This window comes from Clavelina lepadiformis, chromosome 5 (genome assembly GCF_947623445.1).
Source record: "Clavelina lepadiformis chromosome 5, kaClaLepa1.1, whole genome shotgun sequence".
Lineage (NCBI taxonomy): Eukaryota > Metazoa > Chordata > Ascidiacea > Aplousobranchia > Clavelinidae > Clavelina > Clavelina lepadiformis.
This window is the reverse complement of record NC_135244.1, coordinates 8,978,591-8,994,966: the sequence shown is the minus strand read 5'-3', so window position 1 is coordinate 8,994,966 and position 16,376 is coordinate 8,978,591. Positions and strand designations below refer to the sequence as shown.

The following is a 16,376-nucleotide window of genomic DNA, read 5'->3' as shown; positions in this document are numbered from 1 at the left end:
GTATTTGTTGTCTACGGGGATGTGCCGAATAGATATCGCGGCAATTGAAACCTGACAGGTTGAATTCAAGGCCCATATTCAGAAGACAATGGTTATGGGTTGAAGTTGACTTTTTTAAATCAAAACGAGAAAAAAAGCCCATAGTGTGGTCTTGCATAAAACAGCGGAAATTTTTTTTTGAATTTGTAGGAAAGCTATAATTTACTCTGAATACGAATGCAGTAGTTAACTTTACAAATACCGAAAAGGAAAAGCAAATTTTCATGAACTATTTGTGAGGAAAACGACTAATTCGCAGAGAACAAACTTGACCTATGTGCAGGGTTGCCAAGCGCCGTCCTTATTTCTAAGATTTGTCCATATTTTAAAGGTCCGTGTCGTAGAAAATATTTTTTTCTAAGAAATGTCCTTATTTTCAGGGCAGAGGTTCGTATTTTGGGCATTTTGACACCTTTAGTATACCATTTTGTACCAAAGAGATACCAAAATTAAGAACATGCAGATAGTGTCTCGTTTCTTTTTTTTAGGAACATTGGTTGCTTTCTCCTGTTGTGCACTGTTTAATGTGGTATTCGTCTTTCGTTTCCTAGTCGTGCTTATTTTTGAGTTGAGACCGATGGCAACCCTGTCTATGTGTGCTCTTTTCTACAAAAATCTGTTAACTTACTAACGTATAAAATTATTTACCGTCCAGCTAGCGGTAGATGCAGGTGCTCCCTTACTCTAACACATTTTGCATACCACGTTAAATAAATTATGCTTTGCGCATATAATATTGGTCAAATGAGGAATGAAACCAAACGCAACGTGTCACGCAAATATCAGTAGTATAGACGTTAGCAGTAAGCGTGTAAAGTGAAACGAAAAGCGATACTGCAGTAACAAATTCCACAAATTGAAGGTAGTTGTACGCTAAGTGGATTTCGAATTTGTCGGCCTTTCTGATTAACTTTCCAGGTTCCAGCGGTTCCATTGTCAGTCTGTCCAAGTTGTAGATGCAAGTGGACAGCAGTATGATGCCAACAATCAGATCGGCGATCACCGAAGATTACCTGAAAATTACGTAACTCTTCCTATTATTATCCAACAATCTCAGTGGAACAATGATCACTGCAAGTACTCAGTGCTAATACCTAAATCCACCTTAATCATTTTGCACTTACTTTGTTGAAAAGCTGATCCACCTTGATATTGGATATTTTGTTAAAGCATCAACACTAAATCCTTGCCACCTCACGCCACAAAATGGAACGGAAACACTGGATATTTCATAGAAGTGGTAACCTTGCTTTTCTGTGACTTCAAATGCAAATTCAATTCAATGCAAATTGCGAACGCTAAATTCATATATGTCGTTCCACGATTTTCTTACCGGCATATAGAATTGTTAAAAACTTGAACAAACAAACTTAACAAGCCTTCGTATTTTGCAAACTAAGTGAAAAACCGCTCAGAGAGTTTGCGCATTTTCATATTTTGTGATCATTTACGTCTACTACTTCTCTATAGTTGCTTTTCGGATGTCAGTCTATTTACTCTATTACTTTGTTTTCGATTTTTTCAAAAAAAGAAGTTCGTGTTGTTATGTAATGTATATTGTGACTTGGCGTAATATTCAATCTCATTACCTCAGGTATGTACAAAGTTCACGTTCAGTTGAACACGGAAAACTGTATTGGTCCAGAGAATACCCCTTTTATGAGAACTGTAGTGGTTGTCATGTCGTATTTCAGTAGGCTTAGTTTAATTATGGATATGGATTTACCATGAAAATGCATAACAAGACTTCCATAATAACAGCGTGAAAACATCTTTGATGCTTTATATAATGAACATACAAAGGACCTGTGTGTAAATGGCGGGTTGGAAATGCTTTACAAAACATTTAAAACACGGTTAATTTTTATTACCTAAACACAGAGTGACGCAAACGATTGACCAGCAATCGGGGTCAAAGATTGCTAGTTGTGTCGAGATAGCTAGTTGTCATTTTGCAACATGCAAGAATTTTTTTCAGATTTGCTGTCGGTAATCAGTTTAGAAATTCATGGCTGACGGCTGCATGCCGGCATGAGTGGAATTCAGATTGTCTTCATGCAGCTTCGTAAGCAATTGTTGAAAACTGTATTGCCCTGATAATATTTTTTTATTAAAGAATTTTATTTTGCCTGTTAGGTTTCTAGTATGAGAAGTCTGAAGTATCTAGTATGAGAAATGTTAAAGGATTTCAATTCCAATTAAATGTCATATACGACAAGTTAAGTGTTCAAATTGGCCAATAATTAATTGGGACCATATCCACACATTACCACAGATCAGGATTGCCTTTCACAAATGTGATCGTTGTCTGTGATGGCCCGCTCCATAATTGTAATATATCACTGGTGTGCTTTACTTTTACCTTTTTGATGGCGATATTTCTGCGGAAGATGCAGTGAAAAACAACAAAGTTTCTCTCACACTTTCAGAAAATGTAGTTGGCTACAAATATTGTCAAGATGGAAAGTATGACCATGAGTTGCCCTTACGCGCTAGACTGCAAAGTAACCCTGACTGGTAAAGGCCACGGATGCTGAAGAAAAGAAGGTCGCCTATGCTCCCTTTACTCGTCATCCTGTTATGAAAAGTTATTCCTCATCCCACGGCTTTTATTCTGCTCACCTCGATCTTGGTCTTGTTTGGATGATTGATTTTTTTGGGCCATCTTATGTTGTTCCACTCAGTGATTACTGGGATGCCTATCCACTGCCGAAGTAAAAAAAATCTTTCAATTTATTCAGGTCAATGAGTGGGAAGTGACTCATTTAAACCAATACGAATCCTTCAGTTTAAACTTGAAACGTTAATTTTTTTTAAAATTAAACGCAAATATAATACAGTATTTAGTGCTGAAAATGAAGATATGTTTAAAGGCATGTTATAAAAAATTTGGTACGTGGTATTCAATTGTTTCAGTTTTATCATTACCACTTTTGTTTCTTTCATGAAATTGCAAAAGTTACTTTGTAGGATTGCTTTGAAATGTAGTTTCTAGCTAAAACTTGATCCGCTATAATCCTTTCAAAGCATCGTGGCAATAGCTACCGTTTCCTTTTATAAACCGTTGTTGGAATGGCTAATCTTTTCTTTCTAAAATCTTATCGCAAACTACCAGACTTAGACTATTTCCAATTCACTACAAATCCAAGATGTATATTACGTGGTGCCGCTCGCAGAAAGAAAGGCAATCGCAACTATCAGGTATCATCTGGTACCATGAGGTATTGGTACCTGGTACCATCAAAGAGTTTTCTTAGAGTGGCAAATTTATACTACTAATATCAATGTTTCCAAACGTAGTTAGCTAAATTATGATCAAATAAAATATTGTTTTTAATTTCTAATATTGCTTGACCAATCTTCCTCTACCCCTAAGTGTTTCTTCAGCTGTGAATACACCGCCACAAAGGCTTCTTGCTGCACTTGGTTTTACAATAATAAATTCTTATTAATGGGGTTTAGTACGCGTAATACACACAAAGGAACAAAGTACGCCTAATACAAACGTACAAAACTCATAAATACTCAATATACTGTATTAGGTGAGCAAACTTGAATTAGCAGTAAAATGGAAAAATTGTGCCGAGGACTCTGACGTAACTGAACTTTGTTAGAAATAATCTGCATTCTACGGAAGTACAAAGCGTATAAACAACAAATATCATATAGGATAATGGAACATAATAAATATTTTAAAATACAGGGTCCTTGAACTTACCGCGAAATACAGACTGCATAATCTGTTTGCAACAGTTTCTACCAGCATTCAACGATCATCTTAAACGAAATGCTAATTTACTGATTTTACCGTTTATAAAATACATAAACAAGGTCAACAAAACTTCCACCAATCATATATGATAACCACGGTATAGCACCCATAGGCATGATTTGTTGTTTTTTTTGGATGTATGAAAATTTCACATAGGCGTTTTGTATAGAACGTATAGAGGCGTTTTGTAATTTATAACAGTTTTTATAAAAGCAATTAATAAGAAAGCACAGTACCAACAGCAAAGTGAACAAAAAAACGTTATAAGTACCAATGTAGACCGAGATTTTACTCTGTGGTTCAGTGAGGCACACGCGATAATGCATAACCTACATTTTACATTGAGATGTACCAAAAACAGAAAAGTTAAACGTTACCTTTTATATGAAAAACTTTGCGTGTCGCAGCCTAGCATAGAGCTCCTAAAACACCAGGAAGGGTCTTTTATAGTGTGCCCGCCACGTAACACCAACCGGTATCTGCTACGTCATCTATTTCTTATGGTATCATTCGTTGGACTAGGAGACCAAGTAACGCTTATCCGAAAAGGAAACCTCCGAAATGTCGTCACCCTCCGTAGAAACTCTCTGAACCTAAAAAAATAGTTTCACTACAATAAGTTCTAAGAATTTATTGTATATGTAGAAGTACAGTAAAAAGATGATAATATAACTATGCCGCGGTAATCGAAATATTTGATCGACATTTCCTATGGAAGTTCGGTGCCCGCCTACCGGCTGGTAAACGTGTTCGTCGGTAGATCCCGAGCCGACTGAGTTCCGTCTTTCACGATTCTCCTCCTCCAGCTGATCGTCGTCCATCAAGTGAAGTCGAGATCCCACGCGTGGTACTGAACCGTTGTGATTTACCTCAGGTACTGTCGTGGTGGTCTTACGGTAGACTGGGTTGTCGAAATTCATGCTCATGCGCATTGAACGCTTCCGGTACCAACGGAATGCACCACACAGAGTCGCGCATAATAGCGCCGCTGAACCTGTGTCAATAAAAACGGCGTCAATGCATTGTATTGCTGGAGTTACTTTATGTGATTAATAATAGTGTAACGAGGTATTCAACACTGATGCACTAAGATTTATACTATGCGGTGTTTATCATTGCAATGGAAAACTTCTGAAAATACGTTATTTTAGTAGTAACATCGATTTGACTAGTCACATAAATGAATTAGATTTCTGTATTTCGGCATACACAAACTTTTTGTTACCTATTATGCAAATAACGATGGCGACCTTGGTGCCGGTTTGAATGCCTGGATTAACTTGAATGGGCGGAGATGGACTGTCAGTAGTGGATTGGGCTGTAAATATTTGGACGTATTTAAGATATGAAAAAATAGCAACTTGAATGCAGAAACGTTTGCCCATTTCACTCAAACCATAATTATAGGTTAAGCGTGCAATAGTTTGTTTGCGTGCTAAATGTGTTCAAAATGACTCTAATAGCCAAAAAGCCAACAAAATTGGTTAGTAAATTAATTATTCAAAACAAAATCAAGCAGAATACCCATTGCCCAGGTAAATGTTCAGAAAAGTTTGCCCATTTCACTCAAACGATAACTACAGGTTAAACGTGCAATTGTTTGTTTGCATGCTAAATGTGTTCAAAATTACTCTAATAGCCAAAAAGCCAGCAAAATTGGTTAGCAATTAAATTATTCAAAAGAAAATCAAGTAGAATACCCATTGCCTAGGCCAATGTTCAGAAAAGTTTGTCCATTTCACTCAAACCATAACTACAGGTTAAACGTGCAATTGTTTGTTTGCATACAAAAGGTGGTCAAAATGACTCTAATAGCCAAAAAGCCAACAAAATAGGTTAATAAATTAATTATTCAAAACAAAATCAAGCAGAATACCTATTGCCCAGGTAAATGTGCCATAAAAGTTGTTAAATTATTACTGAGATCTGGCTTCATTTGAAAAATGAAGGCATGCAAATTTAACAAAAAATTCTGTTAAATGTTAACGAAAAATCTAAGCAAGTGTGCAAAAGTAGCAACCTAATATCACTTGAGTTGAGTCTACAATGTCAGTGCTAGACTTTTTAGTTACTGCACTGGACGATGTCGGAACAGCTGAAACTGCAAAAGGAATGAGGGGAACAGTCACATCAGTGTCAAACAGGAACTAAAGTGCGTCATTTTCGTTATGTCCCTTTTCAAACAAACTGGTTTGGAGCATGAACGTACATTAATGAAGTCTCCAATTAAGCAAGGGAAAGTTCGACATAAAAATAAATTTTATATTCAATTGATTAATGCATAAAATGTAGGCTTATTTTCTGAATTTGCATGAAAACTACTGTCGTTTTGAATGCTGGGACTGCTACGTGTTTAGTAGTTTTAGTAACGGCGTTTCTTGCTACATTTGGTTATATTTTAAGATATGAAAACTAGTTTTAGTAAATTCATTCAGGAAAATAAACCAAAAAATTACGACAAAATCTGTAAACAAGTAATAAACAAACCTTCTTTGCACTTCGACGATTCGACTGGATCGGTAACATAACCATTGGGACAGGCACATGCGTAACGCGCGGAAGTTATCGTCGTTTCAGGTATAGGAAGACACAAGAACTGGCACGTGTGATGGCGACAATGCTCCGTAACTAAAGACAAAAATTTTTAACACAGTTTCATCTTTTTTCGGTTGACCTGTTAATAACAAGAGATTACATTTTGGTCTTAACTTACAGTTGGGTTGCGCGCTTGGGTGGTCGACTTGCAAATCCATTGGTAAAGTAAGACGAGGATCGATCATCTTTATATTATTCCCCGTTATTTTGTTGCAACTCTGCAAGCTATGCTGGTCCGTCCAGTAAACTATAACAAGAAATTGGTTGTGACTTGTTATCAGAACTAAGTTTTGCGCAATAGGGCATACGAAGAATTTTGATGCCTTAAGGAAGTTGAGAGAATTTTCCTGCATAAATGAGAAGGCAAATCCAACATAATACAATCTATAACTGACTCTAAATCTTTGTTAACAGACGATATTAATGTCGTATTATGTTTGAATTTATTCAATTTTTAGCCCTATTAAGCGAAATTAGGATGACACGTAAACTCGCGGTTGCAAACCTGATAAATCAGCTAACTTAATATATTAATTGTTAAATGCAAAAATATAGTTGTATCCAGTATCTCCTAAGAGTCAATATTTATATTTATTTGAAGTCGACACTTTAATATCGGTGCAGTAAGAGAAGGTTGTTTTGTTTGCAACAAACGTTAAAGGACATAGACATTTTAACTGATTTTTGCTTAAACCTTACCTTTACTGCTCAGCGCCTACCTGCACGATTAACGTTACTCTCAAGTGTAAACACCGTTTATTGTTTAACGTTGACGCAGTTGAGTCAAAGCACACTGATATTGTTCGATCAAGTGTTTACCAAAAAGTTGACTTATTCCGGTTGTTATTCGCTTACAGCACAGACACTTGAAGCTACAAGACTTAGTAGTGTAAGTTTAGGTTGTTTGAAGCCAAATTATAAAGAATTTCCTAATAATTACAGACTGTCACTTCAACTTATACCAAATATGTATACGTGTTACGACTTAAAAAAGTTTATTGGCTAAAATGAACAGTTTGATATGCACCAACTCATGCTGTGAAATTGTCACGTGCTGTCTGACTACTATGACGCCAGACAAACGCACTTCTTAAGCGTCACGTGCTAAGGCTAAAAAAGTGTATACCACTTGACATAGCATTCGCTAGGTAAATACAAAATTCTCGCAAAATCGTTTGATAGAATAAACGAACTCAAACCGCAAGTGCAACGCAGTTACATATGTCAGAGGCGAATCCAACCGGTTACAACTTAATTAAGCGAGCAAAGTACAAGACCGTTTATCATCACAACCTACCATTTTCATTCAAGACCGCAATACCACGTGGCTGCCGAAGGTAATTATAAACGTCTAAAATTGTTCTTCTCTTCTTGCCATCAAAGTCACACGAAGACAACCGGCGAAGTTTGACATCCAGCCAAAACAACCGATTTTCATGAAAATCTGTGTAAGAAAAGCCAAAGGTAGACACAGTTCGGACAATTTGAAAATAAAAATCCGATTGTACCTATGGTAATACCGCTAGCCTCTGCAATGTCTTCAGTAATAATGTCTGTCCGTTTCTCTCCATTCATCCAGTATCTTGCAATTCTGGATTTGCTTGATCCAAACAAACTCACGAACATATACCTAGGAAGACAGAAACGCACTTGACAACGGTTTTGGTCATAAATTATATAATCTTTAAAATAAAGTAAGAAAATAACATAAAAAATATAAAATTTTACCCTTTTTCAGGATGAACTGCTATGGAAAAAGGTGACATGTTGTCTTTGACAGTTGCAATGGTTTTCGGGAATGACCCATTTGTAAATGATACTGTTATCTTCGATAGGGTTAAATCAGTCCAATAGAGATGTTCGTTAATCCAATCCACGGCCAGGGAAACAGGCGTTCGCACAGTGCTGCTTGAGAACATTGCCTTTGGACTGGCAAGATTGTCGTCAATAACTTTGCTGGAATTAAAATTATTTGCTGTCAAAAATAATTTATTGATATTGTTTAAATCTGCTTCGATTCGTTAATTTTTTGTTTATGCTTTTATTTCACCTCCTCTTACAACAACTTATGATAGAATGCAGTGACAAATATACAATGGCAAGAAAAGGATTTGTAATTACAAGGGAAGTTTGTTTTTCATTCGACTACAACATTGGAATTACTGAATAACATCATCACGGAAAAAGTACATCCATGCTTAGGGCAAATACGATTTAGAAATTATTTTCTAAATACTGTAAAGCAAATGTTAAACACCAAGATAAATCAATTTTAAACTGCAGGCATGCAAGCGTTTAGCAATCAATTGCATAAGCTTGCTCGAATCAAAAGTGTGATAATGTAAGATGCTTGACTTGTAACGACCACATAACCATGCAATTAACACATGCGGTGTTATTTTATAAGCATCTAAGATTGTGATGGTGTTTTATCGAAATTTAATGGTTTTGTTTTCACTGAAAACTTTTCTATGCGATTACCAGCCCTTTTCAGGGCAAAAGTTTAGACATAAAATTTCAGTGGTTACTGAGTTCTACTGAGAAATTGATTATTATTGCGACCCAAATGCGGACACAAGATACCTGTAAAAGGACATGCCCACAGTGCTTGCATCTCCTTCAGTTGCTTGATTTGAACTTTAAAAGCATTTGATACTGTTCAGTGTCTGAGACAGAATATTAAGAGACGTGCCACTGCCAGCCATTGTTGTCTGGCTTGCCAGTGTGAAGAATAGCATAATTAATTAATTAGTTATACCTTTTAATTGTCTCGTCCTTAAGATCAGTCCAGAACAAAGTTCGCTTCTTGATGTTTAAAGCAACACCAGACACATGTTTTAGACCATCAGCAAGAACCGACATAAACTTTCCTCTGAAACAATACAAGAGAATTAATGATGATTCTGGATTATTACAGAAGCAAATAACATTGGACTCAACCAGCTGTTGTGATCCATGTTTTGATGAATGTCTGCCTGAACCAAAGCTCAAAGTTTTAGTGGTATATGTGTTTGTAGCGGATAACAAAAAGCAGCTGTTCACTTCTTTCCTTTTAGCTATTGCATATGTGCAGTTACGTTTTATAACTCAATTCATGGCAATACTTCCCAGTCATGAATATTGCTTGCAAACTTTTTAGGTAAGTAAGATTTTTGCCACATGCCTTTTATTTGAGCAATAGCTGCCGAAAGTGACTGAAAGCTTAAGATATACTAACGAAAAAATACGAGACCTGTTTTCAAATTCTTACCTCTTAATGCTGATTCTCCTGATTTTGATTTTGTCTGAGAAAATAAGATAAGCTTTTTGGCTGGAAGAATTTACAAGTTTGCATTTGGAAAACCCTTCAAGTTTAAACCCAGCATAGCAATCACACTTATAATCGCCCTTGATATTGATGCATTTCTGATCGCACTTATATTTTCCAGCTTCACATTCATCGATATCTATGAAATAAAGAAATTAATAAGAAAAAAGACAAATAAATCAACTAATTTGTTTCAGCTATTTTAAATCACTATATTATTTCAGCACCAATCACTATATTATTTGTGCATACTAAAATGGCCTATTTGTGGAAAGCTAAGTTTTCTTACTTTGGCTGAAATTAATTTTTAGTCTACCTTCACATAGTTTTCCAGTACTATCCAGCTGATATCCATACGGACACGAGCATTCATAACCTTGCTGTCGATCTGTGCATATATGGGAACAATTGCCGTTGTGCTGACTGCATTCGTTGTAAACTGTAAAAAAAGTTTATTTAAGTTGTACAGGCTTTGTAAATTGTATACATAGCCTTACATTCTATATGACTAACTAAATCACTTACAACACGGAATACATGTTTCAATTTGGTCTTACAAGAATGCAAAATAAAAGTCAAGCACAAGCAACAAATGAGGCAAAATGCCTCATTTTAAGAACAAGAAGTTAATTCTAAGCAATAAACCTGAGTAAAGCTAAACCGAGGTTTATGCCGGTCAATAGCACTGAATACATGTCTGCTGTATATCTTTTAGATGTCCATAAATTAGGGTGAGTGACAAGAATAACTTGTCTGATCACTTGTATACAAGCTTTTATAAACAAGCAGAAAGAGTTTCCTTTTCCTGATCGCAACGAGTTTAAAAAGGAAACTTACAACATTTGTTAAATCCTTTTGTTTCATCATCTCCAAGTGGGCAGTCATGTCTGTGATCACAAAGTTTGTGACGTGGTATGCAAGATCCATTTTTGCATTTATATGACACACTGCGATCGCAAGTCTCAGAATCTAAAGATACATTGGAATGAAATAGACGGGGTACTAAGTTATAAAAATACTACACTTTTAAGAACTATTGTAACAATAAAAAACGCGTTTAACAGCGAAAATATATTAGTACCCCACATTAGCAGCAACGGAACACTTAATCATCATCCAGATTAATTGTGTAAACTAAAGTAAAATCTTGATTTCCTTGATCCCATACCTACGCAGTGCTTTTCATCGGAGCCATCACGGCAATCTGAAATTCTGTCACACACCTTAGTTTTCAGTATACAAAGCCTGCTGTCGCAAGCAAAGTGGTCAGTTGGACAGATATTGGATGTTGTATCTGAGGATAATAGTGAAATTTGTTTTGATTTTTTAAAAGTACGAGTTGCAAGAAACTTCCCAAAACAAAACCTACTTTGCACTGTATTACATTCATAATTAAAGCTGTTACAGAAATATTACTTGGTATTAATCGTAATACTCCGTGTAATTATTTGAACAGCGTGCAGACATATATGGTATGTAAAACATTAAAACCCTTACTGCAATTACGCTCATCAGAACCATCTGGGCAATCCACATCCCCATCACATGCCCAAGAGTTGAGCATGCAGGTAGCGTATCCTTCTTGGCATGGAAAGTAGCCAACAACACACCTACGACAATAAAAAAAGTTAATTTTCTAATGACAAGTCTGACCTAAGACGCAGATTGAATATCAAATCGTGTTGAGACAGACAACAGTCCTATCACATCACACAAGTATGCAAAGGTATACTAAAAATAATTAATCAAACATAGACGCACACTTCAACAGTAACTAACTTTCTGAACGTGGAAGCATTTGCGCACAGACATTAGACAACAAACAACTTTCACAAATCTCTGGGGAACTCAACCTAAAAATGCAGCATTTGGCTGGTTCTGATTTGGAGTTTGTATTAACACACTGTTTATCGGTAGGAAAACTATTTTAATATGTGCTTCATGGATACGATTAATTACAGCTCTCATAGCAAAATAACGTTACTGGGAAATTAAGAAAATTACTAAAGAGGTAGCCTCAAAACACAAGATTTAATTCAAACAGCTTTGGCAAACAGAGCTTGACCTATAAGTTTGCAGTGACATAAATTAAAACCTTGGTAGAATAGGGTGAATAATGTTTCATATCCATACCGTTCAACGTATTGGAGCTAAAACTTGTTTGTTTAAGTGATGAATCAAAAAGGTAAATTTCGTATGTTTACTTACTTGGGTGTATCTTTCTTTGGGCAATTTATTTCATCTGATTCGTCATCACAATCTGCATCATCATCACACTTCCAGGCTTTTGGAATGCACTTCTCCTTTTTGCTGCATTTGAATTCAGTCTCTAATTCAAAACATAACACAACGTTACACAAACAAGAAAAAAATCATGAAACACACAAAAAAAATCACAGACAAGAAAGCAAATTTGGAAGCGACAATACACATTTTTATGAAAGTAATGGCGATTTGTTATACATAGTAAGCATCACACTAAATAATTAAAAATGCTGTGGAAAACCTTGGCAATGTCTGGGTGGACAGCCTTCCTCATCAGACCCATCATAACAGTCATCTTCTCCATCACACCTCCAAATTTTGGTGATGCATTCAAAATTTTTGCATGTAAATTCATTTTCTTTGCAGTGCTGGGCCTGAGAAAACATCAAGATGGGAGATACAATAAACTGATGAAAACTGAAGGATCGAATAAATTAAGGAGGGTAATACAACTCACTGGACATCCTGCTTCGTCACTTTCATCTTTGCAGTCCGCTTCACCGTCACATTTCCAAGATTTTGGAAAACATTTTTTGCTTTCTTCACATACAAACTGGTCGTCAGTACATGTCATGTTGTCTGAAATACAAAATCATTAGATGGAATCGTTAGATTTCAACCTCAGACCGTTCGGACCGACCTTGTTATATCATTCGGCATACGCATTTAAACATTTAATGTTTCTGTTTTCGCAAACAATGAATATAACCTATGTGTCAGTTATCTAATTAGGCAGTTACAATAACAGGATACACGGGTTTAATTGAGCAACATACTACAAAGGGCCGGTTCTTCATCTGAATTGTCTTTGCAGTCGTCCTCACCATCGCAAAGCCACTTGCGCGATACACAGACGCTATTATTGCAGCGAAATTCCTGTTCTTGGCAAGTTATGTTATCTGCATAAACAACAGTCGGTGTGTTAATGTCCGCTCAGACGAAGGTCGCAGCAGATCAAACAAACAAAACCACAAAACAAGTAAAATTTGTGTAAACAGCGCACAAGAAACTTTGAACCTTGTTGTCAAAAATCAAGGACCAACAACCTTACATAGCATTCTAGCAGCAATTAAAAATTGGTTTTTCGATAAATGCTTGAAAACAGTTCGTTGGAAATGAAAATATAATGTATCTGCGAAATTTATATGTCATTTACTGCGGCATCCAACCCAGAAAATTCACAAGTTTAATGAATTATATGTGTATGAAACATATCGAATTTCACGAGGTCAACACAGACGAAAATAAAGCATAAAAAGAAATATTTCTGACGCTGCACATTTCTAGGCTTTACATAGAGAAATATCAAATGCTATTGTGTAACTATAGAATAAGTATTTTTATACTTGACCTGTTATAGGCATATCAAGTAATTACAATATGCACATCGTCTTAGATACCCACAAAAGAATTAAAACACACTGTAAGCAAAGCCATTTCACACAACGCTGGTGATATTATGTTACGAAATATCAAACCAGACCGAACCAGAGTTATAACGTTTGAAAATGTTATGCATTATAGTAAATGTTTTATCCAACAGGTTTGGTTACCGTAGTTACTTAATTATAATGCGTTCTAAATTAGAAAGCGCACAAAATGACTTAAAAAATATTCCAAATGAAGATAAAAAATACCGTACTAAAAGCTTCTCTATGAAGTGTGAAAACTATGTCTTACCAACAACGGCGACTCAAAGAAGTAAACGTATCTACTGGTCAACAGGTCTAGCAACACAGTAATCGTAAAGCATGCAGACTGGTTAAATAAATTTATTATAGCAAGAGAGTATTAGAAGCCAACCTTGATTGGGAGCCGCACAAAATTCTTTGAAAAAAAGAATTTAAACCGCGGCTTCTATTCTGTTAAATACAGTATGCTCAAAAAATACTAAAGATTGCGGTAAACAGACTATACTCAGAAGAAGATCAAAGATATTGACTGATGGGGAAAAATGCATTGCAAAGTCAGCGTCGTCTGGCTTACCAGTGTTTTGGCAGGTAGAGCAAAGTTAACGTTTTTGTTGTTGGAAAGAAATTCGGTTTCCTTCAAATACAAGAAACAAAACGAAACGCAAGCGATAAATCCTCACCCACAGGCGATACAACCCTAAGACGGACAAGTGTAAACGTTTACTTGGAAGTAGTCGGTAAACATGGAGCCGAGGTATTGAAATTGAACATATTTTGTGACCAAGGTGATAACTCAATGACTAATCAAGTCACGCTTGGTAGCCGAAACGACAACAATCTAAAAGGACAACATTAAAATGTCGTGCAACTCAAGTTACGTAATCACGGCAACTGCGAGTGAAGGGTGGAGCCACACGTTTGATCATCATAATACGTAAAGTACACATGAATGAATACTCGCCGACATAACTTGCAACCTGAACACACTGATTTAGTCATGAAAAACTTGAGGATGAAAGCTGTAATATTTCGTACAGTAGTTTCTTAACTTTGGGTTTATTTAGTGTCGTTAGCGTGTCTTATTGAGTTTCTTAATCTTCCAAAACCACTTATAACGTGTGCTGCATTTGGATCCAAAGAAAAACAGAAATGCACAAGTAACAAACCAGAAAATTTCCTTAAATTTTGCTTCATTCTAGTATGGAGTTTCTTAATTTTCTGGGAAAAAGCTAATAACACACGGTCGCACAAGATAATCGAAAAAGCGCAAAGTGAAACACACCTGACTTGTCATATGGCAGTTGGCTTCAAATAAAGGAAAAAAGGAAATTTTGTGCAATACTGTACTGTAGTTTTCAACAAATTTACTTATTTAGTAAACGCGAAGCGGTTCCTGTGACTCATATGTTATCATATTCACCGCTTGACTCAACGGCATACCAATCTCGTCATCAAAGTCATGCCCGACAAATTATGATATCCACAACATTAACAAAAGAAACTCAGAACGTACCAAAGGCGTTATTATTGGTGTTGCTAAGAATAAAATTATATTATTTATCACAAACATTTATCAAGACACTGAAACTAGAAGTAAACTAATTAAGATTCTCCGATTTTGAATGAAAAGACATAGTTGCCGAAATAAATATGTCACGTTTTTGTGGACAAATTGGACTTTGTCTTTGCTGGAAGATACAAACGATCCATTCAAAACATTCTGATACAATAGCGGGCCATTAGAACAAACGATATAACTTCTATCGAACGATATTCCTCACAAAAACAAGCGAGACACGTTGTATGATGGCTGACGGAATGACGTAACTCTCGATCAGGCGATACTGAACAGCCAATAGGAAAGCAGCAAAGTAAGTGCCGGTGTTAAGCGAAACATTACAATGCCTATGCACGGACGGAGACCACCACGGCACAACAAGAGAAACGCTTGGACACGCCTTGACATTTGTGTTTTGCATTTACAGGGCAGTCTTCAGCTAGGGTACAAACCAAACTCCACTATTGTATACCAGTACGTATAATCATAATAAAATAAATGTGAACTATCTAATCAAGCTGTATAACCGTGGGTTTATGACATTGGTCACAATTAATACACAAGATGGGGTGACTACTCACAAACCAATTAACTTAGAACTTCAAAGAACCTTTTGCCATTAACAAAAGTGTTTCTTCTGTGCAAAGACAAACAAATGCCAGGTACCAATTCATGTGTAAGACATTTTAACCATTTTCTGGTTCTCAAGAAATTGCAGATTGTATCCATGCATATTTACATCCACACACAATCAAAAACGCTTTCGGTAAAAATAATAATCAGAATTCCAAAATACTGCTTACAACTAAACCAATTAAAATGCACTATCACACAAGAAATTATGTTTATGAGTACAATTAGGTGGCTCGTTATTTTTTATATATGTAATATGGATATTTTCTTACTGCAGTGAAGTTCATCTGAGTTGTCTCTACAATCATCTTCTCCATCACACACCCATTTATTTGATATGCAGTTTTGATTTTCACATAAAAATTTGTTGTTTTCTTTAGTGCAAGGTATACCAATGGAGTCTGTAAAATGAATGTTGATGTTGTCTGAACCGTGTTAACCAAATTTTAAAGTAAAATAAGAAAGAGGATATAGTTGGGATATCATTTTATGCTTGCGAAAGCTTGTGTTGAAAAATATAAAGTTAACCTTAAGACTGCCAAACTATATCCTGTTTCTTATAAAATGAAAGAGTTGTTTAGCCAAATTATAAATACAATACCACAAAACATTCAAATACAGTACGAAAAACCCACCTACAACCATCAGTTGTTCAAACATGCACAGCACAAAAATCAAGTACAATATCCACAACATTAAAGTTGGAAGTAAATGACACCGTAATTTCATTGTTTTATTAAGCCCCTTACTACTATATTGCATAAAAACAAATCCACATAAGCTTAAAGTCTACAT

At 35.9% G+C, this 16,376-nt stretch overlaps 1 protein-coding gene and 1 long non-coding RNA gene across 4 annotated transcripts; both read right to left on the bottom strand.

Moving 5' to 3' along the window:
• Window positions 1–914: 914 nt before the first annotated feature.
• On the bottom strand, window positions 915–3,395 carry LOC143460059 (uncharacterized). Its single transcript, XR_013117825.1, has 3 exons — window positions 2,662–3,395; window positions 1,164–1,299; window positions 915–1,052 (listed from the first exon to the last, which is right to left on the bottom strand). It is a non-coding gene; the product is annotated as an uncharacterized LOC143460059 (long non-coding RNA).
• Window positions 3,396–3,466: 71 nt separating this feature from the next.
• On the bottom strand, window positions 3,467–16,376 carry LOC143460055 (low-density lipoprotein receptor-like). 3 transcript variants are annotated; one of them, XM_076957410.1, is made up of 22 exons: window positions 16,217–16,376; window positions 15,854–15,982; window positions 12,755–12,877; window positions 12,436–12,557; window positions 12,220–12,352; window positions 11,922–12,042; window positions 11,211–11,323; window positions 10,882–11,007; window positions 10,551–10,682; window positions 10,030–10,152; window positions 9,657–9,852; window positions 9,165–9,278; window positions 8,990–9,043; window positions 8,135–8,362; window positions 7,915–8,036; window positions 7,704–7,850; window positions 6,525–6,653; window positions 6,299–6,439; window positions 5,832–5,912; window positions 5,037–5,129; window positions 4,546–4,805; window positions 3,467–4,404 (listed from the first exon to the last, which is right to left on the bottom strand). In XM_076957410.1, the coding sequence occupies exons 1-22, from the start codon at window positions 16,341–16,343 to the stop codon at window positions 4,330–4,332; spliced, it is 2,889 nt and encodes a 962-aa protein (XP_076813525.1). In that variant the 5' UTR covers window positions 16,344–16,376; the 3' UTR covers window positions 3,467–4,329. The 3 variants fall into 3 exon arrangements, with proteins under 3 accessions (XP_076813525.1, XP_076813527.1, XP_076813526.1); XM_076957412.1 differs by lacking the exon at window positions 5,832–5,912; XM_076957411.1 differs by lacking the exon at window positions 8,990–9,043.